Below are 16,720 nucleotides of genomic sequence, written 5' to 3' on the forward strand. Positions count from 1 at the left end.
CAGGCATGGAAACATGGAACAGACTGATGAATCTCAGAGGAAAGGAGGGAAGGGGGAGGGCAGGAAGAGATTAACCAAAGATCTTATATGCATACTAGAGGTCTGGTGCACGTATTCATGCACTGGTGGGGTCCCTCAGCCTGGCCTGCAGGGATCGGGCCAAAACCAGCAGTGTGACATCCCCCGAGGGGTCCTGGATTGTGAGAGGGTGCAGGCCAGGTCAAGGGGCCCCACCAGTGCATGAATCCATGCACTGGGCCTCTAGTATTACATAATAGTCTTGGCTTAAACTGCATTCTTGCAGGCGAGACACTTTTACATGCCTGACAGTGTGTACAGGCCACTAGAGTCCCAGGTGAAATGAATATTCTCAACATTACCTGTTCTGATGCAGCTCTTCATATATCTGCTTTTTAAGGTTGCAGCGGTTGCCAAATGGTGTTCTGTGGACCACTAGTGGTCCGTGAGGTCCGAAAGGTTGGCGACCGCTGGACTAGAGACTCTACTTTGTTAAAAAGGTTCTTGGTCAAGGGAAATCATGCATTTTAAAAAATAACATAGGAGCAACAGCAACACTATACTAAAAAAGCGTCACTGTCACTGGCTTTTAGTGAATTTACAAACAGCATGTATTATATCACACCACAAGATGGACAGATTATTAATTACCTTTCAGGGTTTCCAGCAAGTTTTTGGCTACAAACCAACATATGGCTTCAAAGAAAGGGAATTTGAAGAGATCTGGTGTTTTTAGCCTTTTTTCCATCTCATAACACCTGAATAAACACAATTTAAGAAATTTAATATTTATATTAGCATTTCAAAGTTAAATGAAGGCAACCAACTTAAGGAAAATAAAATAAGCAGGTTCTGACATTACATAATACAACAAGTACTGTATATTACATAATACAACATTTGGATAAGCCTGAATTATGACCTCATCCAGGTCAGACCTTAACAAATTTGACAGTATACTGAAGAATTACATTGGTCTTCAAAAAGATCAGACCTTGGGATTCTTATCCTAATCTTAACAGAAGGAATTTCACAAGTGTTCCACTATAATAAATAAGACAATATGTTTATAAGTCAACTCCATGTATTGAACAACCCACTCAGGTTTTCTTTAGTTTCTACCAAGCACTCAAGTTCAAGACCACACTTGGTGCCGGTCATGGGGAGGAGATAGGAACCACAGCTTTCCACAGTGTTCGTCTTCTATGGGAGTCCTTGCAGCCATCCATACAGCCAGAAGCGACCTTTCCTCTGGGGACAGCTCAGGTATACAGAAACAAGATTCACAGCTGGCAGTGTGGGATCTGTCCTAACTTAAAGCTTCATGCCTGGTAAGGACCAGTGCTTCATGTAATAACTCCACAGACACATAACATCCAGGGTCCCCACGGGCAAGTCAAGCTACAAGATCACCACACTTAGGAAAGCCCAAACACATGGTTCCTACTAGGTTCTCCCAGTCCTGATGTGGTTTATCAATCAGGAGTCATTTCACTGTAAACAGTGCTGCCTAGTAACATTCTCCTCTCATCAGGCTACCAGGGGCACAGAGTTAGCTAAAGGTCAACTTTTCACACAGAAAGGGAAAGAGCTGTTAATCCTTTCCCCATGTAACATTACAGGTGTTCTGACAGCCATCTGAACCTAGGGTTGCTTTTCCCCAGCACCATAATTATACCTGAGATTGACTGGATTTAGTTCATCTCCCTCATTGTAAAAACAGCCAAGGAGAACCCATACATTTTTATACAATTTTGAAAGTTGGGGAGATATTTAGTCTCAGATTGAATAAATATTTCTTTAATTTTAGATTTAAAATGCATCAAGCTATCCTCCTGACAAAATTTTTTAAGACAATACTTTTGTTAAAAGTTCCTATTCTTGCCCTAGCCGATTTAGCTCAGCAGATAGAGTGTTGGATTGCTGACTGAAGGGTCCCAGGTTCAATTCCGATTAAAGCAGCGGTTCTCAACCTGTGGGTTGCGACCCCTGTGGGGGTCGAACGACCCTTTCACAGGGGTCGCCTAAGACCATCGGAAAACACATATATAATTACATATTGTTTTTTTTTTTTTTTTTTTTTTTTTTTTTTTTTTTTTTTTTTTTTAAATATATATTTCATTGATTTCCTACAGAGAAGAAGGAAGAGGGACAGAGAGTCAGAAACATCGACGAGAGAGATCGATCAGCTGCCTCCTGCACGCCCCCACCGGGGATGCGCCCGCAACCAAGGCACACGCCCCTGACCGGAATCGAACCCGGGACCCCTGAGTCCGCAGGCCGACGCTCTATCCACTGAGCCAAACCGGTTCGGCATAATTACATATTGTTTTTGTAATTAATCACTATGCTTTAATTATGTTCAATTTGTAACAATGAAATTGGGGGTCACCACAACATGAGGAACTGTATTAAAAGGTCGCGGCATTAGGAAGGTTGAGAACCACTGGATTAAAGGCACATGCCCGGATTGCGGGCTCGATCAATGATTCTCTCTCATCATGGATCGTTTTTATCTCTCTCTCCCTCTCCATTCCTCTCCGAAATCAATAAAAATATATATTTTTTAAAAATTCCTGTTCTTAATAATTTCTCAGGGCCTATCTCCATGAGATCTCAATTATGGTAAAATATGTTGTTGAATTTAGTTTTTGAAACATCCTGTTTAAAAGAAAGGACAAAAGATCCTTTAAATACTGATGACACAAACCTGAGCTGCATGCCAATGTTAAGGTTGTGCAGAAAGTTCCCCCCAAAAGCCATACAATCCTGAGAAGTGAGCACAGCATGAATCCACCCTGAAATGGTTAAAAGTATATTAATCAGTGACTTCTCAATATTTAAAGCAAACAAATGTGATATGTACCTGTGAGATAAGAAACTCAAAATATCAACATCAATTTACTTCATACTCCAGTGCTAGAAAAGTTAATGTCTATAAAAGCTATAGATTCATTCATTCACTCAAATATTTAGTGAAGGCTTATTATATACCAGCTGTGTGCTGAGTTTGAGTAAATAAATGCATTGACCTAATTAGATAAAAAATTATGGTACAACATAGGTAAAGGCTTTTGTGGTTGTTGTTGTTTTAGTTTAAAGGAAAAACAATCCAACTTAATATTAAAGATTTTACTGTGAGACAAGTCAAATCTGGTTAGAAGGACACAAGCATATTTCCATTAAGTGACCACTGAGACTGGCTGATCATTTCACTTCCCTAGTATCTGAAATGAGCACTGGGGGACTAAGCAGAGGAGGATCAGTGGAACTCAACCAGATACCTGCTAAGAAGGAAAAGGTAGATTACCCACATTTCATTATGGAGGGTTTGGGTCCCATAAATATAAATGTTGGCAATCCAAATGATGTCTTATTTTCCTACAAAAATATTTTCAAAGAGGGAAACATTTCTGAGAGATGACACCTAGCTTTTGAAAGAAATATCCATAGACTAAACATGGACTTCATGTAAGTATAAATAAATATATACATTTGCATGTAAAAATTGTTCAAATAAGTCTCATTTTTTTTTACATTTTTCATCTTTTAATCGCTCACTGTGCTGTGACACAGTATCAAAAAACTCCTCAAAGATTCACTTTCAAGTGGTGCCCTTTTGTGTACTCAAAGGCACAAAGCCTTGAGCTTGACCCTGAAATCACAAATTAGAAGGCTGTCAGCTACAAATCCTATACATCAGTGGTTTTCATAAAGGCCATACTGCCTGTAGAGGGCATTTGGAAAAGTTTGGGGGCTTCTTTTGATTGTCACAATGATCAGGAGCCACCACTGTCAATTTTTGAGTGGGAGCCAAGGGTGCAAAATGCAGGACAGTTCCACACAGTAAGAAATTGCCCTGCACTACTCAGGACTTAGAAATTTCTGCTGGGCATTCATTTAGTACAAAATCTGACATGAATTATCTGAGCCTAGAAACTTCAGCTCCATTATATATATATAAAAAGCCAGCAAGCATAATGCCGGAATGACTGAACGACCGGTTGCTATGACGCCCACTGCAGCCAGCGAACCAGCCCCATCAGGGGATGGGGCCAGCCGGCCAACCTCCCACGGCCCCTTCCCCCAGCCAGCCCCAACCCTGATTGCCCTCTCCCACCCCGATTGAGGGTGGGGTGGCCGGCCAACCCCCCCTCCATGGCCCTTCCCCCCAGTCAGCCCTGCCCCCGATGGGTCCCCACCACCCCGATCAGCCTGCAGCCCCTCCCCCCGGCCAGCCCCATCCCAGATTGGCCCCCCCAACCCTGATCAGGAACAAGGCCAGCTGGCCAACCGCCTGTGGCCACTCCCCCCAGCCAGCCCGCCCACGATGGGCCCCCACTACCCAAATCGGCCTGTGGCCCCTTCCCCCCAGTCAGCTCCACCCCCAATCGCCCCCCCCCCCCACTTCTATCAGGGCTGGCCAACCACCCATGGCCCTTCCCCCAGGCAGCTGACCCCCAATTGGCCAGTCCCCACCCCATTTAGGGTGGGGGCCGGTCAGCCCACTGCCCACAGCCCCTCCCCATGGCCAGCCCTGCCCCCAATCAGCCCCCCGACCCCAATCTGGGGCAGGGCTCGTCAGCCAATCACCCTCAGCCCTTACCCCCAGCCATCTCCTCCTCCTGACAGGCCTGGCCCAGATCCACCCCAATTGGGGCCGAGCCGGCCAGACCCCACCCTGTGCACGAATTTGTGCATCGGGCCACTAGTATATATATAAAACCCTAATATGCAAATAGACCGAACAGCAGAACCGAACAACCGGTCGCTATGACATGTGCAGACCACCAGGGGGCACGCATGGAACATGGCAGGCATCAGCAGCAGGCGGCAGAGCGCGGAACATGGCGGGCATCAGCCACAGTGGGATGGTGGAGCAGGTGAGCGGGGGCACCAGACCAAGGCAGGGCACTGGTCGCTGTCATCGGGGCAAGCCTCTGGTGGTTACTGAAAATTCTTTTCTCCTGTGCGCCGCTATCCCCGCCCGGCGCTCACACCTGCTGCCGGTGCCGGCCCCGCTTGCATCCCCTGCTGGCGCTGGAGCCGCTGCTCCGCACCCGCTGCCAGCGCCCGGTGCAAGGCCCAATCGCTCCGCACCATCAGCGGGTGCGGAGCAGCGGCTGCCGGCCCCAATCACCCCTCAGGGCTTCTCCACCTCCCCCTGCTCCTGAGGGGTGATCGGGCAGGGGTGGCAGGAGCAGGGCTGCCAGCAGAGAGGGGACCGGGTGCCATGGCCGGAGGGCCTGGGTGGGGGGCACAGAAGATGGGCCAAGACCTGCCCCTGTTCCCACTGCAGCCTCATGGCCCACAGTTCCTATCAAGGTGCATGAATCTGTGCACTAGGCCCCTAGTATATATATATAAAAACAAGGTAATTTTTGCATGGTTTTGGCATAATTTTCCAGGAATACAACTACTCTGTAATTTGAAGGAAATTGTACTTTAGTTTGTTTGGAAGTTTATCAGTTGACAACTACCTTGGGGAAAAGTGCAATGCCTATAGCAGTGGTTCTCTAAGTCAGACCAGCAGCATCACCAAAGTTATAGAAATTGAGTTGCCAATCATGTACCTGAATTGGTTGTGCTGGCTTATGCATCTATTTTTTTTTTTTTTGCCTTTTAAGGCTGCCGTGTCAGGGCAGGCACATTTTGAAATAGTATTTTATTATAAGTTGCTTTTTAATCTGTTCTTTATATTCTAGTTAGGTCATTACATCAATTTTTAATTACTGGTGTAGGAGGTTATAGCATTGATAAATTTGAATTCAAGATTTTGAAGAGGGCACAACTAAATATCTACACTAATAAAAGAGAAACATGGTAATTAGCGTACGACCGCTACCCTTCCATTGGCTAATCAGCGTATCCTTATGCAAATTAACTGTCAGCCAAGATGGCGGCCGGCAGCCATGCACTGAAGCGAAAAGGGAGGCTTGCTTCCTCCAGTGACTGCAGACTCCAACGTTCCCCGCCTAACTTGCCGGCCTCTCAGCTGCAACTCTAAGCAACTATGTACTATGTTGCAAATAAGAAGCTAAACAAAACCCCAGAAACCAGCTTTCAGTCAGCCCCGGACCGCAACATTGTATCGATGTTTTCAGCAGCGAGGCCTCAGAGCTAAAGCTGGCCCAGAATAAAAAAAAACAAGGAGCGGTTGGGAGCTTTTAGTCACCTGCCAGCTGGAAAACAGCCCTCAGCCCCTCAGCCAGCCTGGCCAGGCACCCTAGTGGGGACCCCCACCCTGATCCAGGACACCCTTCAGGGCAAACCAGCCAGCCCCCACCCATGCACCAGGCCTCTATCCTATATAGTAAAAGGGTAATATGCCTCCCGGCACCGGGATCAGCAGAGCAGCGAGGCTCCCGGCACCGGGATCAGCATGACAGGGGGCAGCACCCAAACCCCCTGATTGCCCTGCGGCTCTGTGTGTGACAGGGGGCGGGGCCACAACCTCCCTATCTGCCCTGCTCTGTGCCTGATAGAGGGGGAGCTCCCCAATCCCCTGATTGCCCTGCGGCTGTGTGTGTGACAGGGTGCAGCGCACCAACCCCCTGATCGGCCCTGCTGTGTGTGTGACAGGGTGCGGCGCCCCAACCCCCACCCCCCCACGGGCCCTGCTCTGTGTGTGACAGGGTAGAGCCATAATCTCTCCATCGGCCCTGCCCTGAGTGTGACAGTGGTGGTGCCCCAACCCCCTGATCAGCCCTGCTCTGTGGGTAATAGAGGGTGGCGCCCCAACCCCCCTCCACAGGCCTTGCTCTGTGTGTGACAGGGTAGAGCCATAACCTCCCCATTGGCCCTGCCCTGAGTGTGACAGGGTGCAGCGCCCCAACCCCTTGATCCGCCCTGCTCTGTGTGTGACAGGGGGCGGTGCCCCAACTCCCCTATCGGCCCTACTCTGTGAGTGACAGGGGGGAGCTCCTCAACCCCCTGATCGGCCCTACTCTGTGCGTGACAGGATACAGAGCCCCAACCCCCCTGATGGCCCCTGCTCTGTGAGTGACAGGGGGCAGCACCCCAACCCCCTGATCGGCCCTGCTCTGTGAGTGACAGGGGGCAGCGCCCCAACCCCCTGATTGGCCCTGCTCTGTGAGTGATAGGGGGGAGCTCCTCAACCCCCTGATCGGCCCTACTCTGTGGGTGACAGGGTACGGAGCCCCAACCTCCCTGATGGGCCCTGCTCTGTGAGTGACAGGGGGCAGCGCCCCAACCCCCTGATCAGCCCTGCTCTGTGTGTGACAGGGAGCAGCGCCCCAACCCCCTGATCGGCCCTGCTCTGTGCATGACAGGGGGTGGCGCCGCAACCTCCCCATCGACCCTGCCTTGAGTGTGACAGGGGGCGGTGCCCCACCCCCCAATCGGCCCTACCCTGAGCGTGACTGAGGGTGGCATCGCAACCTCCCGATCCGCCCTGCTCTGTGCATGACAGGGGGCGGCGCCCCAACTCCCCAATCAGCCCTGCTCTGAGCCTGACCAGGGGCTGCACTTAGGGATTGGGCCTGCCCTCTGCCACCCAGGAGCAGGCCTAAGCCAGCAGGTCATTATCTCCCGAGGGGTCCCAGACTGCGAGAGGGCACAGGCCGGGCTGGGGGACCCCCCCCACCCTGAGTGCACAAATTTTTGTGCACCGGGCCTCTAGTCTGTTATAAAAGGGAGCACTGGGAAGAAAATTTAAGGGAGGAGCTTAGCCCATTCAAATGAAAATGCTGATACTTACCTAGATCCATAAATTCTGATAGTTTTAGGCATTTATTAATTCATTTATTTGATACAAATTTATTTATTATATATATGCACTGGAAGCAAAGCAAGAAAGCAGGGCCTTTAGTAACAAATCCCTGTGAACTCTATAGCCTTAAGGTTACTCACGTCAGAATAACACAATTCTAAAACCCCTGGCCTGGAGAGCTCTGTGTCCCATCACATCTCAAAACGACACGCTTGGTAATGATACTTGAGCTGCAGCTAAGGCTGGTACTCAATTTCTTCCTCAGGTCCCTCAAAACATACTCCTAACTGTCCCAGGAAAAAGCCCAGTCTCACTGCTGGCTTGGCCTTCCATAGCTTTAGAGCTGACCAGTTAAAGTTAAAGGGAACTTCATCAAAGTTTTTAAATTTTTTGCAAAGGACATTATCAAGAAAGTAAAAAGACAACCCACCAGAATAGGAGAAAATATTTGCAAATTATATGTTTGATAAGGGTATAGTATACAGAATACAGTATATAAAGAATACTTACAACTCAACAATAAAAAGACAATCCAACTTAAAAATGGGCAAAAAATTTCAATAAACATTTTTCCAAATAGATATTCAAATGGCCAATAAGCACAAGAAAAATGCTCAGCATCATTACTCATAAAGGAAATACAAATCAAAATCACAGTGAGATACCACTACTTCATACCCACTAAAATGGTCAGGGCACATGCCTGGGTTGTGGGCTCAATCCTGTGGGGAGCATGAAGGAGGCAGCCAATCAATGATTCTCTCTCACTGATGCTTCTATCTTCCTCTCCCTCTCCTTTCCTTTCTGAAATCAATAAATTCATATATTTTTTTAAAGTAATGAAGTACTCATACGTGCTGCAATGAGGATGAGCCTAGTAAACATTATGCTAATAAAGAAGCTAGATACAGCCCTGGTTGGTTTGGCTCAGTGGATAGAGCATTGGCCTGCAGACTGAAGGGTCCTGGATTTGATTCTGGTCAGGGGCACATGCCCAGGTTGCGGGCTCAATCCCGGTGTGGGGCGTGCAGGAAGCAGCCGATCGATGATTCTCTCTCATCATTGATGCTTGTCACTCTCTCCCTCTCCCTTGCTCTCTGAACTCAACAAAAAAAATATTTAAAAAAAAAAGAAGCTAGATATGATAGTCTACATATATACATGATATGTCCAGACCAAGCAAATGCAGAGACTGAAAGTATCCTAGGGGCTTAAAGATAAGGGGAATGGAGATGTGACTGTTAACTGATATAGGATTTCCTTTTGAGGTGATGAAATTAAAATTAGATGGTGGTAAGGTTGCACAACCTTATTAATCTAATAAAACCACTGACTTGTACACTTTAAAGGAGGAATATTATAGTCTGAACTTTATCTGAACAAAAATCAAAATGATGGAAAATGACATAAAACACCACAAAGTTGTGCAAAGCTACTTTCCAAACAGTTCAAGCAGAGTTTCTCATTAAAAGCTGATTTAATGTGTCTGAGTATCAACAATGGGCAGCAAGAATGGAACTGAAACCTTACCTGTAGGAACAAATAAGGTATGTCCCTGCTTTACCACACATTTGTAGCATTTATCCACCTTATCTCCAAAGAACACCTCACTCTGGGTCACAGATGAACTCCAAGACTCATAGAGTGCCAAATTTTCATCTGTTGGCTTTATCAAATAAAAAATCTTCTCACCCTAAAAGGAAAATCACACAGTTATTAAAAAGAAAAAAGCCATTCTTAGGATGGCCTACCTTGATGCAATTTCCCAATACAATGACCTAAATTAAATAAGATAATTATTAGATTTTTTAGGCTCAAAAAGACATACTTCACATACCTGATCAAAAGCTATTGCCCTTAACAAGCATCTTCACAAGAGCTAAAGCTCCCCCTTCCAAATATGACAAGGAGTCAATAAAGTACCGTTGAAGAAATAGTTATGAGAAGAAGGTAAAAAAAAAAAAAATCACAAACATCCTACTGATCTCATTTTCAAGGTATAGAAGTAAATACTCGTTAATAGACCCCAGGTTACAAAGAGTCATTTCTAAAATTTTGCCCTTTCTCCTAAGATCTATAATATAATGATTATTTTTAAAGACCTGCAAATCAACTTCCTTTAATGAACTATAACCCTTGACTTTCTCATGGAGAAAAGAAATAGGAGCTCAAAGACACAATATCATATACTATAGTATAGAGCATTGCTGATGCACAGGCATTTAATATAGACAAAGATTTGGTTCTAGATCAGCACTGCCCAACAGAATGTCCTATGATGATGGAAATGTTTTATGTCTGTGCTGTCCAATACAATAGTCATAAGCCACATGTGGCTACTGTGATAAGCCATAAAATACTAATTCGTAAAATACTAATTTAAAATTCAGTTCCTCATTTGCACTAAAATTCAGTTCCTCAAGTGAGGAGCTGAATTTTCAATTATATTCAATTTTAATTATTTAAAATTTAGCCACATGTGGCTAGTAGCTACTGTGAATAGTATAGTGCCAGATAAAACAAGGTGAATATAAGCTGCCAGGAAGAATTAGTATTTCATGGACCTTCCTGACTTATCCAACTAGCTGTCTTAGCCTAATTTTAAGGTCAGAAGCAATTATTATTACTGTAATTTTGCTCCTCGGGGATTGATACAGGGATTAAGTGATAATTGATGAGGAAGAGACAAAAGGCTACTAGAGACCAACTTATAAGATAATGGCCCAAAAAAGGGAATCTAAATATAAATTAAGCACTCATAGCTCCTTTATTACTTGGGATTAAAAAAATTCATAACATTTAAAGGTAAAATGACAGATCCTACTTAAAAAGTACAAATACTTCCCTCTTTAAAATGTCATTTTCAGCAAATAAATGCACCCCTGGAAAAATAGGACTATATATTTTTATCAATAAGAGAACAAAGAAATACCCCAATCTTACCCAGAGGACATGGTACCAAACTGAAGTTCCACCAAAGTCAATGTGGAAATCTGTGTAGCTGTCTTGAACTCCCATTAAGCAGTATTTCTGAACAAATGGCTTGGGAAAGACCGAATCATCTGGCCAATAATTTTCCACCCAGGAAAGTTTTCTGGCTATGTCAGGGACCTCCACCAATTCAGACATCCTTTAAAAAACAAACACACATACATACACACACCCACATCACGCAAATTAAAACTTCTTAAAATGTCATCGCCCATCTCAACCCAAACCAAGAGATTAACTGGAAATCAAGGTTAACAACAATACTTCAAGTTTAAACCCATTGTATTTCTAAACATTCTCTGAGGATGCCAAAGCAAAATTTACAATGCTGCTATCACTGGAGCACTTAAGAAGTCGCAATTAATCTTCTTACTAAATAAATTTAGCATTTAACTACATTTAGCTAACACTCAGAAGGCTAACCCAAAATGTCCAGAACTACTCACTTTGTATCTGAAAATTCAAGGCTGATCACATTTAACACTTTTGGTCTGTTAGGGTTCATGAAGTATTTAACATAATTGTGAAGTGTCATTTTGCTGTCTGCCTGCCTTGCCACATCAATGACATCTATCACTTTGTCACCACCTGCAGAGAAAAATTATAGTCTTATTATTGGGCTTAAAAGTTACATCAATAGATGCCCTAAACAAAAATATATAGCTTAGACAAAGAGTCTCCCTATATCCTTAATTTTTAAGTCCAACTGGAACTTTTGAAAAGGAGGATGGTTTTTAAAGGAAAGAAAGTAATTAAGACAGAGATGCATAATTACTAGTAATACTGAGTGTAAAAACTTGTATGTTTGCATATGCCAATGATTTCTTGTGTGCAGCTCATAATACAAAAATACATTAGACGGGTCTGTAGAAACTACCAGATGCTCTGAGTTTCATTTCTTCACGTATAAAATGAGGGGGACTGCCTTTTCCCTTTCACCTCTATAACACCTAACATTCTAAGTCTACCATTTTGAAAAACTGATCAGTCATTGGGGGACAAGTTAACTAGGACAAACAATTTCTGCTTGCCTGGTAGTCTTCTCTTCTAATACTCTGCTTCAAGAAAATATTAGTAGTTACGAAGCAAAAATCAGTCATATTAGTGTCTGTGGAATGAGTTCTCAATTGGGATAAATTTTACAAATTTCCTGTAAAATCATGAGGTGTTGCTTGCACACCACTGCATCACCAGCCTAGGAAACACAATCAGTATTACTATGTCCTACAGGACATTGTAAATATAGCAATGCTTAACCAGTCTGAACTATAAAACAAATAAATGCCATTTTTTATTTTAATGTAATTTTATATATGTCAAATACCTAGTAGACTTTATTTTATACTTAAAAGGCAAGACAATTCTGTTAAATGAAGGGCTTTACAGTACTAAAAAGTTAACTATCAAATAGTTTGAACATTTTTTCCCTATACTTACATTACACTATATTTATTTTACAGTGCTAAGTAGGCAAACAGATTTAGGTTAAACCTCAGCTTCATCCCCTAATTTATCAAATATTCAAAATCACCTGAAGTGAAGTCATGCCATTTAATTGAATCTCCTCTCTGAAACAGTTATCACTGAGAACTGTCAAACTGAAGGCTCAATAAAAGGACAAGTTCTCAGATACATAACGTACTACAGTGGATGTGCAGTTTTGAGTCAAGTTAAATTTGAGATCTAATCCTCAAATAATACCTATCTATTGCTGATGAGGAATGAGATCTATATGTAGTCAGCTTTATCTATAAATACCATGAGAATAAATAAAATAACTAAAAATGTCAACAGATGAATGATTTTCCCCTTGTTTCTTATGCCTTTCTGGGCTTCAAAGTAACAAATTAGGTCCAGACATCATTAAATGGCAACATCACCAAGTCATAAATATAAAAACAGGTTTGAAAATATCTCTTCTTGCACCTAAATCCAATCCAGTTCCCCACTGTCTTTTTCCCAGTATCTGTAACTACTCCTCAGTAATAGTTTTTCCTAGAAAGTACCAGAAAATTTGATGACAACAAAAAAAGCAGCAGGGTGGATCTCAGGAAATAAGAATAGGCAAAATGTTTCATTCTGTTTTTTTCACAATGGTAAACCTGCTGAGAAAAAAATAGTTTTCAACATAGGTGATATTGAATTGCATCTTTCCTGATCCAGGAAACTGAACTAAATTAACCTCTTTTCATTCAATTTTTAATATTGTTAGGACAATATCATTTTTACTTTTACCATTTATTCACAAGTACTTAAAGGAATCAAGTTCGTACCTACATGACGTTCCACATCCATAACAGAAAACGTAGCTGCAGGGAGCCTGAGTCCTAGGTCATCTAACTTGGGGACCATAATAGGGACCTCAAATCCATGTTTCTCCAGATATCTCTGTGTCAGCTGGCTGCCGTGCATCTTCACAATGATCTCATCGGCACTAAGGAAAATGGAAGAGTAAAATGTCATCTTTGTTAAGTTCAGTTTAAAAATAACTCTGGTAATGAGTTAGTTCATATACTACATTATTATCTTATCTATATAAGTGATTCTCAACCTGTTATACCTAATTCCTCTTTTTAGAACAAATGTTGTTTAAAGTAAAATTTATAATTACTTCAATATATAGAACTGAAAATACATCCTATATAATAAAAGCCTAATATGCTAAGTGTCCACTTGACTGGTCAGCTGTTCAACCAATCAAAGCATAATATGTTAATCTACACTAATAAAAGAGAAACATGGTAATTGGCGTACGACCGCTACCCTTTTCATTGGCTAATCAGTGAGTATATGCAAATTAACTGTCAGCCAAGATGGCGGCGGGCAGCCAGGCAGCTGAGAACAGGATGCTTGGTTGCCCCAGTGATAGAGAAAACCAAGGTTCCCGCCTGCAACTGCGGGGCTCTGAGCTCCTGAAGCAACAGCTCCAAAAGATACAATGTTTCAAGTAGAAGCTAAAAGATGGCGGTTAATCTGCAAACTCAGGCTCCAAGCGGTAGAGCGAAGCCAAACAGCCCTGAAGCCGCATAGCAGAGAGGCCTCACTGACCAGGGATCAGCGGAGCCGAGAGGCCTCCCGGCCGCCTGGATCAGTGGAGCCTCGAGGCCTCCTGGCCACGGAATCAGCGGAGCCGAGAGGCCTCCCGGCCCGGGGATCAGCAGAGCCGAGAGGCCTCCCAGCCCTGGGATCAGCGGAGCCGAGAGGCCTCCAGGCTGCCTGGATCAGCGGAGCTGAGAGGCCTCCCTGCCCGGATATCAGCGAGCCGAGAGGCCTACCAGCCCAAGGATCAGCGGAGCTGAGAGGCCTCCCGGCCCGGGGATCAGCGGAGCCGAGAGGCCTCCTGGCCCCTGGATCAAAGGAGCCGAGAGGCCTCCCAGCCCGGGGATCAGCGGAGCTGCGAGGCCTCCCGCCCCCGATATCAGCGGAGCCGAGAGGCCTCCCGGCCCCGATATCAGCGGAGCCGAGAGGCCTCCTGGCCCCTGGATCAGCGGAGCCGAGAGGCCTCCCTGGCCCGGGGATCAGTGGAGGGGAGAGGCCTCCAGGCCGCCTGGATCAGCAGAGCCGAGAGGCCTCCCACCCCCGGGATCAGCGGAGCCTGATGGAAGCCCTGTGTGTTTATGCACCCTGGGGGTGCAGAGGTCCTGTCCTAGGCAGAGGCCTATGGCGAAATTTTCGACTCTGAGAAGCAGCCTATGGGCTGGAAGGCAGCTCCTCTGACCTCAGTGCTGGAGAAGACCATTAAGCAGAAAACTAAAGAAACCAATTTTACATCATTTCCCAGGTGGAGAACAGTTGGCATGTAGCCCCTGACCAGTGCCCAGCCTCTCCTCTGTCAGTCTATCTCACTCTTAGGTACCATGTTCTTTGTTCTGTCTTAACTGCAACTCATTTTTAAACTAGATTGCTTTTAAAAGAAGACTAAATAAAGTTTCCCTTACGTTATTTAGGTGGTGCTGGGGCTGCTGGGGCTGCTGGGGGCCTGATAGAAGACACAAACACGCAACGGGTGGCCTGTACCCAGCAGCTCCACGGCCGGCCACCTTGGTGCTGGGGCTGCTGGGGGTATCAGAGACACAAACCCGCAGGCCTGGCACCCAGCAGACCCGAGGCCTTTGTGGCAGCACTAAGGAGCAGCAAGCCAAGTGGTAGGAAGCAGCAAGCAGCTGGGCAGTAACAAGGGAGGGGTCCCGGACTGCAAGAGGGCACATGCTGGGCTAAGGGACCCCCCACCCATCCCCAGTGCACGAATTTCGTGCACCGGGCCTCTAGTGATATATATAAAAAAAAATATGTTCATGATATGCTAAGGCCGCTCAACTACTCACTATGACCTGCACTGACCACCAGGGGGCAGACGCTCCGACTGGTAGGTTAGCTTGCTGCTGGGGTCCAGCCAATCGGGACTGAGAGAGACAGGCCAGACACACCCTGGAGCCCTCCCACGGTCCCTTTCCAGCTGGCCAACCTCCCATGTCTCTCCCTGGCCCCAGTCGTGCACCAGTGGGGTCCCTCAGCCTGGCCTGTGCCCTCTCATAATCCCGACCCCTCAGGGGATGTCAGAGAACCGGTTTCGGCCCAATCCCACAGGCCAGGCCAAGGGACCCCACTGGTGCACCAGGGTTCTAGTATTATATAAAATGCCTTAAGTATAACAAGAGAAAAAAATAGTTCATAATAAAAAATGTATTTCAGTATGTAAATGTTTACATAAGCCACAGTAGAAGAGATAATAGAATAATAGGATGAGGATTCCAAATGGTGGTGGAGTAAGTGAAAGCTACACTGACACTCTCCCAGGACCAAACTGGAAATACGACTAAAATACAGAAAAACCACTCTGAAAAATCAACTGAAGACTAGCTGGAGAGAACCCTGATAACCAAAGATGGAAAGTGGAAACCTCGTAGAGACTGGTAGGAAGTGCAGAGGCACAAAAGGGCTGCCCGGGCTCCCACAGAGAGCAACTGAAGTTCTGAAGGGATATCTCAGAGCTGTGAGGGGGTTCCCACTGCGAACTCTGGGGTCTTTTTTAAAAAATTAATTCATTTCAGAGAGGAAGGGAGAGGGAGCAAGAGATAGAAACATCAATGATAAGAGAGAACCATTGATTGGCTGCCTACTGCACACCCCCTACTACAGGTGGAGCCCTCAACCTTACATGTGCCCTTGACCACAATCGAACCCAGGACCCCTTCAGTCCGCAGGCTAACACTCTATCCACTGAGCCAAACTGGCTAGGGCAGAATTCTGGGGTTTTAAACTCCAAGCTGGGCTCCCCAGCCCAGAGAACCAGAACTGAGAAAGGTACCCACAGAACATCTGTCTGAAAAGCAGCAGGGTTGCTGTCTGCCAGCAAGAGAATGCTGGAAATGCAGGCACCCTCTTAAAGGGCCAATGCACAAAATTTTCTGTGTAGCCACTCACTTTGGGCTCCAACAGAGGGAAGGTAGAGTGGACTGGAGCAGTGTGAGCAGAAGCCAGGATTGAGGGCTCTAGGGTTGGAGATCAGAGGGCAGCCACCCCGGTTTCCTGTCCTGAGTCATTTCCTTGCGCTGCTGAGGACATATTTCTCTGGCTGTGGACCTTTGCTATCCAGGAGGTTTTTGCCTGGGGGGAAGGCAGTTACCCTACCCTGTTGGAGACCTCTTGCCCCACCCTGTGGTCAACAGCCTAAGGCTATTCAGTTTGAGTGTCAATGGGACTGCAAGCAGGAAGAGTCCCTGGAGGCTTTGAGTCTTTGCCTGATCTAATCCCAGGCCCGGGGCTAAGAAAAGCATATCCTGGTAAACATTTTGGTTCTCTCCAAAGACACCCAGCCCCAGTAGAGGAAGCCACAAGCTATGGATTGCTGATAGCTTTAAACAGAGTACTCAGAGCCAATCACAAACAGTGTCTAGCATTTTCCTGCACTAGAGACTGGGAGTAGTAGCAGATCTACCTAATACAGAGAAACAAACCTAGACAAGTAGCCAAAATGGG

The 16,720-nt window shown here is 45.5% G+C and overlaps 1 protein-coding gene across 1 annotated transcript in view; it reads right to left on the reverse strand.

Annotated features, from left to right (window-relative positions):
- Positions 1-16,720, reverse strand: part of KDM7A (lysine demethylase 7A) — a 100,808-nt gene that overhangs the window by 29,250 nt on the left and 54,838 nt on the right. Inside the window, exons 4-9 of the mRNA XM_070424021.1 lie at positions 13,015-13,175; positions 11,188-11,329; positions 10,694-10,880; positions 9,281-9,443; positions 2,729-2,816; positions 670-776 (exon numbers count right to left, since the gene is read on the reverse strand). Of these exons, the coding sequence (XP_070280122.1) occupies positions 670-776; positions 2,729-2,816; positions 9,281-9,443; positions 10,694-10,880; positions 11,188-11,329; positions 13,015-13,175 (848 nt within the window). The remainder of the gene's footprint in view (positions 1-669; positions 777-2,728; positions 2,817-9,280; positions 9,444-10,693; positions 10,881-11,187; positions 11,330-13,014; positions 13,176-16,720) is intronic.

Source organism: Myotis yumanensis, unplaced genomic scaffold (assembly GCF_028538775.1).
Source record: "Myotis yumanensis isolate MYYU_CA2020_CCGP unplaced genomic scaffold, mMyoYum1.0.hap1 SCAF_9, whole genome shotgun sequence".
NCBI classification, from domain to species: Eukaryota; Metazoa; Chordata; class Mammalia; order Chiroptera; family Vespertilionidae; genus Myotis; species Myotis yumanensis.